The sequence below is a fragment of the Rissa tridactyla genome, chromosome 3 (genome assembly GCF_028500815.1).
Source record: "Rissa tridactyla isolate bRisTri1 chromosome 3, bRisTri1.patW.cur.20221130, whole genome shotgun sequence".
Lineage (NCBI taxonomy): Eukaryota > Metazoa > Chordata > Aves > Charadriiformes > Laridae > Rissa > Rissa tridactyla.
The window spans coordinates 6552046-6568245 of record NC_071468.1 but is presented as its reverse complement, the minus strand read 5'-3'; the positions used below and the strand labels follow the sequence as shown (position 1 = coordinate 6568245).

Genomic DNA, 16200 nt, shown 5'->3' with positions numbered 1-16200 from the left:
TGTGAAGCTGTACAATACAATCACAAATTTTATCGTTACTATGTCAACTTACTATTTCTTCATACTTCCCCGGTGTGCCTAAGAGACCAGGTAACTGCGCACCGTTAAGGACTGCGGCACAGCTTCTTTTCCAAGCCACAGTCAAAATAAATCATGAGACCTCTTCCAATTTTTTTTGCATATAGGTCACAAAATGACGCGGTGTGGCAATGTAACAAAGTGAAGGAATGGACAAGAAGCCACACAGCAGATCACGCTTGTTAAAAACAGCATTCAAAGTGAACAAAACCATGCACTATTTTGCATCAATATTTCAGAATTAAGGGATTAGCCCTGTCTTCTGCGCTGGACCTGAACAATCACGATGGTTTACTGTTACTCACATCACGGTTAGAAATGAGAAATGAATTCCTTGACAGATGAGTCCCCTGCAGGTATGCTGGTTTGTCACCGTGTATAATTCTCCTCTGACAACATTGCATTAGTCACTTTAGTAACTTGGTATTTTGCACCTTAGCTCGTCTCAGGAGAAAGAAAATCTACTCTGAAGCATCTAGGGTGAAAATAGGAATTACAACTGTTTGCCTGGTTTGGTTTACACACACGTACATTCGGCTGCCAAAGGAAACCCAAACGGGTAAACGGTGAAAGCAACAGGATTGCACGTCACCTGCGGAGGCCAAAATGAGCTGCGTTTTCAAAGTTGTCTTGTGTGGCTGCTGCACGGCAATTTAATGAAATCGTAGAAGCCACTTCAGCAATGAAAGGACTCTTCTAAGAAAGGTTTGCTCGGAGAGCAAATACAAATAAAAATACAGATAACCTCCTGGTTTTCCCCTGGCTAAGTGGAAAGCGATCTCCCGATATTCTGAGAGCCGTAATCAGTCAAGACAGATGGTGGACTTCAAAACAGAAATGAAAAAAGCAACTATCAACCAAAGCAGATAGGGGTTAATAGCATCACTTTAAATATAACCAATCTGCATTAAGGTGAAACATTTTACAGATGTGTTTGATACACACGCTTCCCAGGGCATTTCTTCTGTAGTATTTTATCTTAATTTAAAATTTTATTTAAGGATTTGGTTTGGTGGCAAAAAGAATACAGTAACTTCTAAGCTATCTTAATAAGAAGTAGCACTTTTAAGGCTGAATAAGAAAGTGTGTGTTTTTGAAGTATAATTATGTGTCTAGATGTTCATTTTGAGTAGATTATGAGTGGAGCAGAAATTTATTGAAGAATATTACTGCCCTGTGGGATGCAAAGAAGATATGTAGCTACAATTTCTCAAATTATAAAAAAAAAGTGCTTGCTATAAACCGAAGAACGTTTTAAAAATGATGAGAAGTCAAATCTACTTAATATTAATCCATACCTTGAAGAGAGAGACAATCAGGTCTGCACAGTATTAGAAGACCATTAGAAAGACGCTTTGAACGTCCCTGTGTAACGGTAAGACGGTGACACCCAGCTGCACCAGCACGCACCCCCCAGACCCAGGGAGGCGTAAGCCCACCTCAGAGCAAAGCAGCAAAGCCAAGCACTGTTGACTTTTGTGGGTGCGTGCGCTATATCCCTCTCTACGAAGCTACGGAGTGAGCAGCAAAGCTGCAAAAGTTGTGATCTATAAAGGAGAACCAGGCAGGGGAAGCCTTACAGCAGTCTCACAATTAAAGGGCTAAGCCATAAAATGAGTTTTATTTTCTAGTCCCAAGACTACGTACTTTTTGTCACTGGACTAAAACCTTGTGGGAGAAGGGATGAGGAGCCAGGGCGCCTCCCTCTTGGTGAGCATCCGACCTAATCACCGTGATCTGCAGCACCGGTGCGTTGTTGAGTAAGATGTGACTCCATTTCGCCTCATTTCTGCTGCGTACTCCAATCACTAGACTGACATCTCTCATGGACAGAGCGTCCGCTGAGCGAGGCAGGAGCCTGCTGGTGAGCCCCAGACTCCTGACACTGCCAAGCAATGTTTCAGACATTCGATGTTGGCCTTGAAAGCCAAGGGGTCGACAGCGTGATGACCTCATCAGGCAAAGGAACCAACTCTACCAACTCTCTTAAAGGTGATTTGTGTTCATTTTGACCTTCCTGACTTGCCTTATCCATCAAACCGTTCTGCTTCCCACCAAGTGAATAGAAAGCAGACAAAGTTCATTCTGGACGAGCAATTCCAACAGACCAGCTCCTCGCACACACACTGAGCCTCAGCCAAGGTGATCGCGTGAGACCAACACCCTATCAGTCTATCAAGAAGAATCTAGACATTCGTTTTGCGAGACGCTTATGAGAAAAGCTGGAGCAAGACAACTTGCAGAGCTCCAGTTCTGCCTTCACATCCCTCGAGGAAGGAGGGCAAGGAGGATCCTGACCTCAGGAGGCACAGGAGCAGCTTTTGCTGCACGGATTGATTATCTTTCTCCTGGAGGAGGGGAAAGATCAGGCATTTGTGCTGCTGTTATTAGATGTATTAGTTGCCTTTGATACAATATTGATCACCTGCAGACTATGGTGGGAATGGCGCAGCTTTTGGGCAGGCTCCGTTTTCTACCTCGCTGAGAAATCCCATAAGGAAAGAAAGGGCAAGCAGTTTTGCTTCTCCCAGTATCAAGAAAATCTATTGCATACACCTCACCGTTCAGCACATATAGGAGGAACATTTGGGGAAGGCAGCTAAGAGAAATAAGCAACATTTTAAATTTTTGGTTTGTTTGACTTTTGTAAAAATTGTTTGCTTTTGCTTGGAGACCATCAGTAGGTTGAGAACAGGTGACCTGTGGCATCTGTGCTACCTCGTGGCTGCTACGCTGTGACAAGTACTGCCATTTTGGCTACGGAATTACTTCAGGATTGTGTTATGAAGCTAAGACGTGCTAAGTTTTGTTTAGTGCCGAACATATTTTTCTCACCTGAGACTTTACAATCACTCAATCACTGAATGCACCTGACCGAGGGGAAAGGCAAAATTACCACTGGCTGATTTTCCTCTCCCAGGACCAAGGAAAGGGGGAGCGTAGAAAATTACGCTGCATGTTTGCACACGTCAAACCTGAAATACTGCAGGGAACCTGGGAATAAAGAATGTTTCTCCATGTATCCAGTCTATCCATTTCTCCAGACAATAACCTGCGCTACAATGAAAAACTACTAAATACAACCATTGCCAGGAGAATCTGCTACGCAGTTCACACTTGCCTCTCTCTATCAATGGTCTGAAGACAGAGAACAATATATCTAATAGCATAATAACAGACACCATTAATACTGTAGAGGTTCAGTATAAAATCGCTTTCATTAGCATGTCAAGTGTTTATTTTAGCTTACTGCAAAACAAGCTCCTTACATACAGCCACTTATTCAACTTCTCTTGATTGCAGAGAGGGTAATAATGAAGGAGCCTACTTTCCCTCGTCTTCTGTGGCGATTCTTACACGCGCTGAAAAGATATTGCTCCATTACCTCTAGCCAATGAACCAGCTTGGCGTGCGGGAGACAAATATTACAGCAGAAATATTACCCAGCTCAGTGGAATAGTTTTTACAGAGCGCCACAAGGGCATGCATGAGGCTGTTGCATCAGCAAGTTACCTCTATTCCCATCTTCAGCCTAAAAGAACACCGACAGCTAAGCAGAGGAAAAAATTCCTGGTTCTTCCTGTGCTTCAGTGTATATTTGTTACATATTTTATATCTGGTCACGTTACCAAGGGGAAAACAGTATCTTATGTTAAACATAAGTATCTTTGGACTTGCTTTTAGCACTCAAAGCTCTGGGTTGTTTTTTGTTTCGCTTTGTTGGCTGTTTTTTTTATGTTTTGTTTGCGTGCTTTTTTTAAACTCGGGATACCTGAAGCCTGTGAACTCTCCCAAAGTTAAAACATGCTGAACACAAAGCACTTCAGTTTTACCATGAGGAAAATTCACCAAAGTTGACCTCAGGCAGAGTTTGGCTTTATTGTGTTTTATCTGAGACTGGTTACATGCATTAGCTACTCAGAAGTTTTTTAAAAAGAATGAAAAAAAAAAAAAAAGAAAAAGGCATTTTTTTGGAAGTGAAGGCAAACTCCTACTTAAATAAAATTACTCAGACATGTAGTTCTGGTTCACGTCACATATTCACAGCTTTCATAATCTTCAAGACTCCACATTAAAAGTTCTTTTAATTAGTCAAACCCAACAGCTAATAATTAGAACAGCAGAAACTAAATCCTATTCTCAGACAAATGTGTGCAAATCCCATTTACGTAAATGGAAATGGCTCACAGGTGTGTTACATTAGACTCTAGCCACTCGGCAACTTTATAGGAATTCAGTGTCTGGAGCCTAACGGCTTGACTCCTCTTCACAACAGAGGCACAGGTAATGCCACAGAAACCGGATCCAGGTTTCTTCCCTGGCCCCCCTCAGCAAACTCTTTAATTACCTTCCCCCCCACACCCCCTCCCATCACAACCACCCTCAAGTCTAAATTTAGATTTTCAATGCTAAACATTACAGGCCTGATTTCTGCCTAAGGAGAAGAGGACTCCCTCACCAGCTAGATTAAACTCTGCAGCAGTGATTATGTGTTACAGCATCAGCAAAATCTACTGTACGGCATCAAATTCAAGGAGTTCAGGCATTTTACAGCTCGAGGGTAATGCAATCATTCCATCGCCACGCTATTTACTTCACCCTTCCAATGCATTTGTTTGTGCTTCACAAAGTGAGCTGCAGGTCACCAGGAAACACGGACAGGCATAGTAAACTAGGAAACCGTATCTAGCAAGCCACAGAAACTGTGCAACATCATCGGTTATTCTTCCAATGGAAGGAAAACCTTACAGCTTTGCAACTCTTTTTTTTTTTTTTTTTTGACGCTGATACAATGAAAGCTTTTAGCCACGCTCCAAATAAGAATACATAATAAAAACTATTATTGTTTCGGCCATTTAGGAATATGGAAAATGACACCACGATCCCGCACACTGTTTAGCCTGCGTACAAAACGACATGTGGTTTGTCATCACTGAATTCTCTAATCCAAACATAAAATTGGTATTTTAATGTCAGCTGGGTTTAGCGCAGCGTGAAAGGAAAGACGACCAGTCAGGATGAGATTTCTTGGGGCCCCCCCCACACCTTCCAGGCGATGACAGCTATTGCTTTAAGTACTTGCCATTAACAAGCAGTCACAATGTTAGTGACAGGATGTTACTAGCAGTTACTTAAAGTGATAGATGTTAACATTTTTCTGCTCTTTATGACTCACACTATACCCCAGTCAGAATATTTCAGGAGCTGAATGCACAGCGCTGGGTCAAAACGATGAAGAGTGTGGAGCCACTGGTTGAGGTGCAGAATGAGACATGCCACTTGAGGAACATTAGGTCAAAGAGAATCCATGATAAGGAACTGTCATGGTTTAAAGATTAAGGCTCATCCTTTTAACTATTTCGCATAAGGGGAATTCTCCAACATTGGGGCATTTTGCTCTTTCACATGTACGTGAAACCCTGCACTCTAAAAATAAGCCTTTGATGTTAACATCTTTTAACAACTCTCTCAGTGAGATACAGATTAAGAAAAGAGACTTTGATCCAATTTCAGAACGCAGACCGCATTCACCTCCGTACACACGGACAAGCTGCCCTGTGAAGACTCGAGTGCAGGAAAGCACTCTTACAGGAACAAAACTATACGCATAATGTTAAGCACCTGTGACTTCTGACCACGGTTAGATGTAATACGCTGCATAAGGTTTAGAGCCATAAACACTGTAACTGGAGCGGAAAAGGATACAGCAAAAATTTCTTGTAGAAAATGAGAGCGAGAAGGTTATTGCTCCATGTTTTGCAGCAGGTAGCCCATTTACCTGGCCGACTTAACCAACCAGACTATGACCCAAGCCCTGCACAACACGCATTACATTTTGTATTATTCATTATATAAAGTCAGAACAGGTTAGAGACAAAACAGCAACGATTCCTCCTTATATATCAGCAATAATCAGCAGCCCATCACATAAAACCGGCATTTGTAATTCTGAATCTACCTTGAGATGAAATACACTTCAGAAGAACTACAATCTCATGATCTAGGCCAGAAGGAACTTTCCAAGTGTTTGCAAACAATATTCTGAAGTGAAAGTTTTCCAGTTCTTTCCCAAGAATTCAGAGTAAAGCCTTCCCCCCAAAATACAAAACTGATTAATAGCTTTGAAAAGCTGTCAGACCACCTACCTTCAGCATCATCTTTCGGGTCCTCAGGCTGCTCTGCTTTGCTCTTTGTGGGAGATGGAGGCTGGCCTTTTTGTTCCAATCCTCCTTTAAACATAAAACCAAAAATAATTACCTATATTATTTTGAAATTGTTTTATTGTATCAAATATTACTGAGCATGATACCACAACTGTGAGTACATTTTATCGCAGCACTCCATGCAGTACCCGACGCCTATCTTTCTGTTGTTAAAACTAATTACTGTGTCATCTGTTACAAAAGTCATAACAGGCATCTTCCAGCTTAGACTGGACTTTCCCTAACTTTCACATGACGGCAGTGAAGAAAGCTCACACTAAAATTACGTACTTCTTCACAAGCTCTTAATCTCCTCAGAAATAGAAAATTTAATACTGCTTTAATTTGCAGTTTTAAACATAATATATATTATACTGCATTACAGAACTGCGGAGAAATAATCTGAACAAAATGATTTTCCCCTCTCAGCTCAATTCTCCATTCACCGTTACAACACAGTAACAAATGAATATTGACTGAAATTAGTAATGAAATGAAAGGTAGGGAAGCAAGTTTGATAGTGAAGCAAAACTAAGGAAATGAAAGCTTTACGAGATAGAAATGTTCTGGTTGAAAAAAAAATCCATTCCAACCTTTTAGACAGAAAGCACCAGGAAGGTGGAGGAAAAGGAAAACCCTCTAAGTAACTGAGGCCAGTGAAGTTTAAGATCACCTCTCTTTGTGGGGACTGAAGTTCACAGTGTTTAATACCAGCTGGTTAAACTTTAAAAATCATGATCTTTTTCTACAACATTTTCAAAATACCCTGTCATCTTAACTTAAAGGATGAAATTACTGTTTGTTCGCTATGATAGATCCCAAGGCACAAACTGGTAGCACAGAAAGCCCGTTAATACAAAAGGAAGGCCAAGCTGGAAAGGAATCATAAAAGGTATTTGTAAATTAAGATATTTAATGAAGGCAGGTTCACTAATTAAAACATTCTTCAAACATTGTTGCTTAACCACGAAAGCAGAGAACGGCAGACAATTAAAACTCAATTCATTCACCTGTTTAATCTATTCAACCGTGACAGGAAAATGACTTTCCACCAAATCTCCCCGTTCCCTGTCGCCAACTGAGGGCTTGGGTGGAGGAGAAGCCTAAAGAAAACATACTTCTGTGCACGCTGGAAAGAAAGCTTGGCCACCTGTAATCAGGAAATTCAGGAAGACATATGACCTTGCCTGATTTACCCCTCTTGCTGTGCTGTGAGAAAATAAGAATCACGGTATTACCTCAAATTAGCACCTGAGAAAAAAAAGCTATCTACATGTGTATTATAAGTCGCTTAAGTGTTCCAAAAATGCCCATCTCTTCTGCTGCCATACGTAGCTCACACCATCATCTACTCTGTACGTTGCTGGATTTCTAAAAAACTTGCAGCAATCAGATGCCCAGTTCTCATACAGGACTTGGCTCCACTAAGAGCTGTAGATACTACCCTTTTGTCTTCTACCTTTCCACAACTACATATATGTAGAACCAAAACGCTGAAAGTTTCCAAACAGGAGGTATGAAAGAAGTAAGCGAGGATGTGGAAAGGGAACTCGCATGGTCAAGGGGAATATTTTGTTCATTCAACAGTGAAAAAGGGATTGAATCGTTGGCTTTGCACGGAGCCCAGGAAACTCAGAAACGTTCCCTGCCCGCTCTCCTGGGAAACTGGTTATTCTACTGTACTTACGTCCAAAAATAAAGAAGAGCCACGGATTGGGAAGCCGGCAGGAACGTATATCAAGCAATAGCTCAAAATGGCAACAACAATTGCAAAATGGAGATCTGTATTTGAGTAATTAAATCCCATCTCACTTGTGCAATTTTAAGGAATGAGCATTACCCCCCCAAAAAGCCAAACCGAATATTGTTCTTAAAAATTTCTTCTAGAATGGAATTTCTGTTTCATTACAGAATTCCATATAGTTCAGAGCGTGAAGGGCCCTTAGCGATCAGTAAATATAGGGCGTTACTGCAAAGCAGAACACGCTTTGAGGTTTGGCTTAGGATCAGGAGGTAGAACTATCCCGACAGCCCTTAACAGAGGACATGTCGTGTGTCATGTCATCGCATTTGCTCATCGGAATTTGAAATTCAAATACAATATTTTCAGGAAAACAAGAGTTTTCAAGTGCTAAGATGAATTTATTTCTGGAGTGGTGAGAACGTAGGAGTAACCACAAGAAATACTGTGGGGAAAAATAAGGACAAACCCCACCAAATAAAGACATGCTTTTTCAACCCTTTAAAGGGGTTACTCAGGAGCAATGGTGACAGAGTTCAGCAAGAACTTCAATCCAAAAAAGAGATCCTGAAAATAACCAGGCTTTTAAAGGTTGATTCCTGCCAACACTCTTCCATTCTTTTAAAAAATAACTTGAATATTTATAGTGGACCATAGCGATGTATGGCTTCTTTGGTTCTAATGCCACTCTGAACTACCTGCTATGTTTCCTTTTTTGGTTGACAACGATTCACATCAGGGAACCAAATCAATAGGAGTGTTTCAATCAACACTCACCCCGCTAGTGATGAATTTTATCATCTAACCAATCTGTGAGGCTTCCTCCAGTCCCACAAGTCAAATGTCAATCAAGTTTAAGTGCAAATGTCCAGCCAGGTCTTTCAGGAGTATCTGAATACATTAGATAATATAACCAACATCTTAATTGACAGCACAAAGACAGAGCGGGAGGAGGCTCACATTCAGAGAAGTCAGAACTGTTACTATCTCAAAAGAAATGATCTTTTTGCACTCTATGAAGAACCTTAAAATGCTCACAAAAGGATGTAGAGGCACTGCCCCAGGAGAACAAGATTTCAATCACAATTTCACTGCTTTTTAGCAGATTTCCCTCATTCCAGAGATAGAAAAGAATTTGTGCATGCTTCAAAATAATGTCTTTTTATTACGGTCAAAATACAACTCTTAACCCTTTCTGCTCTCCAACAGTATGTACGTCTTTCAGAACAGTTAGCCAAATACTACAGAAATGTTGCCTGCACATTTCTGTTTAAAAACAGCACACCTAGACAGGTGTCTGAATTGATTGTATTAAAAGCTTTTCTAATCGTGATCATCTGTGCAAAAAGGCTTCTGAGCTCTAACACTGGGAGAAATGATTCTTCTTTATAGGCTAATTCAGAGGGTCAACAAGCCACTTAAATCTCACGGTGTGTCTCCAAGTAAGCTATTCCCCAAATCCCTCGACACTTCCAAATCTCCCTGGTTACAAGTGATTGCTACTTTCATCTCAGAAAAAAAGAGAACGTTTCTCCCCCCAAAAAAGTGGCCAAGTATAACAGTGTTCACACAGTGGAACATACAAAGAAATCCTGTATTTATACAGCATTGTTTATAATAGGGCTTGCTCCTTAGCATGAACGAGATCCTTCCTCCTGCCATCCTAGCTGCCTGTGGCTTCTGAAGTAACGAATAGGTGGTTAATTAGGATACTCAGGATAGAAAAGGGATAACCAGCAGGTCGTTTATTACGAACAACTAATAGATGAGAAATGAGAAACAGTAGCGTGGCAACATTCATAGAGGTGAGGTCAAAAGGTGTTGGTACCAGGTGGAGAGTGAAGCTGAACAAGTTGAGGGATAACATAGATTCAGAACTGAAACTCTTTTTCTGTGTGTTTCTGGGGTTTTTTATTATTTTTGAATGGTAAGAGAATTAACTTATGTCAATGCATAATAATGCAATACTACTGTGTAGGAATCTGGCCCACGCTTCTCATAATAGCACATGCTTCTATAATTTCCACGTGCAATCACTGCAACTGCGCACACAATTATGGCAGTATTAGGGCTTATTTTGCACGCTTCTGTGCATGGCTATGTGAACCTACGGGTATAAAAGCGAAGTCCTTCAGAAGTTAAAGTTTAGAATAATCTTCCCTTAATGGAGCTTAAAACATTAAGCCTCATGACTCTGCAGTGTTAAATCGCTGAAGGTAAAGGTAGACAAGAATATTAGGTCATCTGGTCTTCTCTTTGCGTGTGTAGGAAATCATTCATAAAGGAAAGCTGAGCTGTAGAACTGCACAGGTCCGTACCCGCTATTACTATATCTGCCCTTTTGACTCAAGCCATTCTAACAGCAAGCCCTATGACATATGATAACATCAAAGCGCTTTGCACTAAATGGTGCCGTTAAGTCAGCAGCTGCTACAAGATACAGCATCCAGAATAACAAGCTAATGGGTTAAAATCCCACGAGTCAAATGCCATTAAAAGAGTGGTCTTGAGCGTGTGTATTTCATAAAAGCAGGTTACTTTTATTTTTAAATGTTTTTCTTCTTCTAGTACATCCAATACATGCGGTGACGTTACGTGATTAACTGGCTAAAATGATCATTCATGCTTGTTGATTTTATAGTATTAATGTAGATATTAATGGAGATTATCTGGCAGAAGTAATTAAGATATTCCCTTATTTATTTTGAAGAGACATCATAGAAAGTAAGGCCTTTCTGTGTGTAACGAGATATTTGCACTTCAGGGTGGTAGAAATGCAAGACAGATTACTTTCATAATGTATCCATCACTCAATAATACACGCATTTGGTCATCTGTTAGTCCTTACTCCCAGCTAATTCTCTAGCTGTTCCCAAGGCCTAATCTGGTGTGCGCTGAAGTCGATGGACATATTCCCACTGATTTCAGCTGACACCAGACCAGGACCAGGTTTTTTTCCTCTAATCTTGCCACCAGGTTTAAATTAGGAGCGATTCTGTAACCTGCACCTTATTCTACTACATTCTTCAAATGGAAATGGGTGCAGATACAATGAGTCTACATCTCATTTGTGTCCCTGTACTTCTATGTGTTTTCTCTTGGTTTGATATTGGCCCTCAGAAACACCTAGCCAATAGGAAGTTGGAGGCAGGGGATTTTAGGACAAATTTAGAATACGTGAATCTCTGCCAAAGGTTCTACGCATGCGCGTAGTCTGCAACATGTGCCCAGGAATCCAACATTTCTTTTTTCCCCCCTTTTTTAAATTTTACTTATTTTTATTAAGGACAGGATGGGAGAAATAACCCCAAAGCACATTGGATATAGACAGCTCAAAAAAACAGGGTCATCAATACTGGTGCCAACTGCTGGCTCCATCTGCTGCAGTCATGACCCATGAAGTCAAGTGGAATGAAGAATGATTATTCAACTAGTATCTTGAAGTGGCGACTAGAAGTTGCTACTCTATTTTTCCCTTAGAGCAGTAAAAAGCAAACACCCTTCAATTCATAAAAATCTGTGTATTTACAGTTCCCACAAACGCCTCCTACAACCATTAAAAGGTCCACATACAAATAGGTCAAAAGGGCATACCTTTTGTATATCTGCCCCATTACTGGAGCAGATATACAAAATATACTTCTCTTTAGCCATGTAGATATCGATTGCTGGCAATCAATGCACTGATGCCCAAAATATCTCCAAGTGACAAAGAAATATCCAAGTACGTGCTGTTGAAGCTCGTAGCACCCTACAGGCAAACCTGTCAGGGCAGCTATGATCTCATCTACCTCACTTGCACAAAGAAACAGGCAGGCAGGGAAATATCTTCCTCAAATGACTTAATTCAGTGATAATTTCCCAGAGCAGCTATGTAGCTTCACCTAAATTAATGAAGCTGTGAAGGATATAAGGGAAGAAAGAAGAGACTGGCTATTAAGTGGAAATGCACTTCCTTTTAATTCTAATTTAAAATGCTTTAAAAAAAAAAAAAATCAATGTAATTTGCATAATCTCCATAAAAGCAACAAGACAAAAAATGCAAAATAATTTGGCTTATAAAAATATACATGCCATGATAACTGTAAAAAATGAAATTGGAAACATTACGTGAATACTGCAAATTGAACTGTACGATAATCTTTGGCAAATGTTTGCTGTATAATGACGGTCTTTATTTTTCTACTTTTACGTATGTATGTACAACTATATCAATCACACTAATTGTATTAAAATTTCTAAAAGTTCCTATCCAGTAATCTTGACACGGAAAAGTAATTATAATTATACGTAATAAAATCAAGAGGCCAGAACAGCCATAAAAGAATGTGCTAATCCGTCAGTGTAACACATATCTAGCCGCGTATACCCATGTTTTCACATCTATGCATATACACCATTCTTCAAGTATTTCTAATTTCTAAGCTAATTAACCGGTTGCATAAACCTTCATAATCCATTTGTCTTTAGGACAATCTTGCCAATTTAAGCAACCAACACACTGCTTCAAAAGCTTTTACCTCTGTTTTCTGGCTGGTATATCTCTGCCTTTCTTCATGTGGCTCTCCTTTCTGATCCTGCATCTTTTCATAAAGAGAAGAACTGGAAGTTCCTGCAGAGTCACTGGGCTATGATGGGATCTGGGTCACAGAGACCCGGGGGACGGTGCACGCGCCTGGTGCAGTGTCACGGATGGGTACTAGCTGGTTAGGAAGGAGAGGCAGAGAAGAAGAGTAGGGGGAGCTACCCTGCATGTAAAAGGAGATCCTTCCCTGCACACAAGTCTCTTACAGAACAGGAGATGTCCACTGAAAATAGTGGACACTGAGATGTCCACTGAGAATAGGACAGAGTGCACCCTCAGCAAGTTTGATGATGACACAAAGCTGGGGGGGTGGCTGACACACCGGAAGGCTCTGCCGCCATACAGAGAGACCTGGACAGGCTGGAGATCTGGGCAAAAAGGAACCTTATGAAACTCAACAAGGGCAAGTGTAGGGTGCTGCACCTGGGGAAGAATAACACCATGCACCAGGACAGCTTGGGGGCTGACCTGCTGGAGAGCAACTCAGCTGAAAGAGACCTGGGAGTCCTGGTGGATGACCATGAGCCAGCAATGTGCCCTCGTGGCCAAGAAGGCCAATGGCATCCTGGGGTGCAGCAAGAAAAGTGAGGCCAGCAGGTGGAGGGAGGTCATCCTCCCTCTCTACTCTGCCTTGGTGAGGCCGCACCTGGAGTGCTGTGTCCAGTTGTGGGCTCCCCGGTTCAAGAAGGACAGGGAACTGCTGGAGAGGGTGCAGCAGAGAGCTACCAAGATGATTAGGGGTCTGGAACACCTCTCTTATGAGGAAAGGCTGAGGGATTTGGGTCTCTTCAGTCTGGAAAAAAGACGGCTGAGGGGGGACCTTATCAACACTTATAAATACTGAAAGGGTGGGTGTCAGGAGGATGGGGCCAGGCTCTTTTCAGTGGTGCTCAGTGACAGGACAAGAGGTAACGGGCACAAACTCGAGCATAGGAAGTTCCACCTAAACATGAGGCGGAACTTTTTTACTTTGAGGGTGACAGAGCACTGGAACAGGCTGCCCAGAGAGGTGGTGGAGTCTCCAACTCTGGAGACATTCAAACCCCACCTGGACACATTCCTGTGCAACTTGCTCTAGGTGACCCTGCTCTGGCAGGGGGGTTGGACTAGATGATCTCCAGAGGTCCCTTCCAACCCTATGATTCTATGAGAACCTCCAGGTGAAAGTCAGCAGGTAAAGTAACCCAGGGTGCTGCGGCGAACGCCTGTTACAAAAATCCTGACCAAGAAGATTACGTGGATGAAGCTCTCTACAAAAAAACCCTAGCAGAAGTCTTCTCACTAGAAGCTTTTGTCCTCATGAGAGATACCTGATCCTCTGTCCTCTCCTTTTCTTGTTCTCCTCAGGCCTTTCTTTCTTTTATACCTATCAGTCATTTCCATTTCAAGTCTATCCACACACATCCACAAATCCTAAACATTGGCACTTGTTTTAAACAGCATACTAGATGGGCCACGAAAAAAGTCCTGTGAAATATTGTCCAATCAAGTCCATTGAATTTAAGAGTTTGGGGGAGAGTTTTGCTACCATTTTCATCGCAAACAAATCATGGCCACTAATCAGAATTGCAAGTGACTCTAGAATTGCTGTATTCACACCTTTTTACAGACAAAGAGACTGCAGAATTTTAATTATTTCCTATGCACATTCAAACTAGTTATTAATAAAAAGCAACCGAGTATCACCCAGAGGCTCATAACAGATGATGACATTAAAAAGGTAATCTCAGCTATTCTTACCGTGTGCTATTTAGTATCAGGGATGGTTTACCCTACATTATGTTAAAACACAGAGATGACTGTCGTAACATTGGCAATAAATGATTGGCACTGCTTATCACTACGAAGGCAATTAGTTTCAAGAATTCTTTTAGTTCGGTTGATGCTTCAGAGAAGTGATATATTTTAGCATAAAATATTGTTTACTCACCTGTCTCTCCACTCAGCTCAGCCCCTTCTTCATTAGCATCATCTGTCAAAAAAATAGAAAGAAAATGATTAATAAGAATACCAGAAAACATCTAAAATGAAATATTCCATGTTTCAAATTGCCCTTTCTTAGTTTGCCTCCTCCCATTTAACATTTTGCAGTGAAATCTGGAGGTGGATGGGAAAAGAGGGTTTTGATACTAATCTGCTACTACCAGATACAGCAAATGCAGGGAATAAAGACAGGGAATAAAACTGTGCAAAGTTTACAGAATTCGGCAAATTATGACTTGTATGAAATGAAATTGCATTCTCTTTTCTACCAGAGTTTTGGGTTTCCTTGTCAAGTTTCACAGTTTGCTTTGTTTGCCAGGAACAGCTGGCTATGTTAAGGAGAGAACTAGTTATCCAGAAATCGTACCACATGAAGAAGTTGCTATAAATTTGCCAGACGTGACTTTGGTTTAAGACCAAACTTGGGCTAGCCAAGAATTGAACAATTGTCATTATTAAGATGATATATGAAAGAAAGCAGATTCTTTATGCAAAAAGATGCACTTCAGTAACACAAGAATTTCTTCCTACAAGTTGTTTCGATGAGGAAAAAAAAAAATTATCAGCCTTAGTTAACATCTAGGTAATTGAACGTTCCAGAGCCTTAATCATCTAACGGAGAGCTCACTGACCACAGAAGTTCATGTCAACTGGTTAATGTCATATAGACTCCATTTACGCTCTTTTAAATGGATTTGGGCACGTGCAAATTCTGTAGCAAGCCTACAATTTCTGTCTAAAGCTTAACATCTTTCGAACTTGCATACGTGCATATTATGAGGAACATTTGAACCCAAAGGAGTCTTGCAATACTATGGTAACAGAAACTAACAGTAGTATTTAGGTCCTAATTTACAGGGTCAGATCTTTACACTATAAACTCCACTGAGATCCAAACGCTGTAATACACGCTATGAGGATTAAGCTCTGCTTTCATCAAGATTTGGAGCCTGAAACTTTATTTGACATAGTATGAGAACAGAACAATTGGTTAATATTAGAGGCCTCCACTGGGAATTGTGTTTGCTACAAGCACTAAAGCCACAAGCGTGAGAACTTTCATGGATGCTTGTGAACCTACAGTAGATGGATCTGTATCCATCCGCCTCCCCCTTCCATCTCATTCAGACGTGATCTGGAGGGCAGGACTTTCAGAAGCCACTAGACAACAGCAGGTTACGTTTCTCTTGGGTACACTTTAGTCCGGCCCAAAAGATCAGAACATTTTATTTCCTTTCTCCTTATTCTGCAAACAGTTGTTCTGGAGATCAAAAAGGTACGAGGACCCTGACTGTACAAATACAAATTTGTACACAGAAACTTTAAGCAGCTTTGACAAGTAATTTTTGAGATAAGAAAATGAAAAGTCTTGTTAAAGCCAATGGGAATTCTGCCATTGACTTCAACAGAGCCAGGATTTTCAACTGGAGTCCTGACATTTTTCAACAAACCAGTCGGAAAACATTTGGGTAACACAGAGATTATTAATTATTCAGCTTCCAATAACATGTTCTTTCCATGGAAGCGTTTATAATGAAACCACTGTGATAAAATTTAAAATTAATCTAAGACTTGACACTAAATCAGCAGAATATAATATCTTAACATAC

General features: G+C 40.9%; 1 protein-coding gene across 3 annotated transcripts in view; it reads right to left on the bottom strand.

Moving 5' to 3' along the window:
* Positions 1-16200, bottom strand: part of MACROD2 (mono-ADP ribosylhydrolase 2) — an 891460-nt gene that overhangs the window by 63188 nt on the left and 812072 nt on the right. For all 3 annotated transcript variants that reach the window (XM_054194034.1, XM_054194036.1, XM_054194035.1), the window contains exons 10-11: positions 14538-14579; positions 6225-6308 (exon numbers count right to left, since the gene is read on the bottom strand). In XM_054194034.1, the coding sequence (XP_054050009.1) occupies positions 6225-6308; positions 14538-14579 (126 nt within the window). The remainder of the gene's footprint in view (positions 1-6224; positions 6309-14537; positions 14580-16200) is intronic.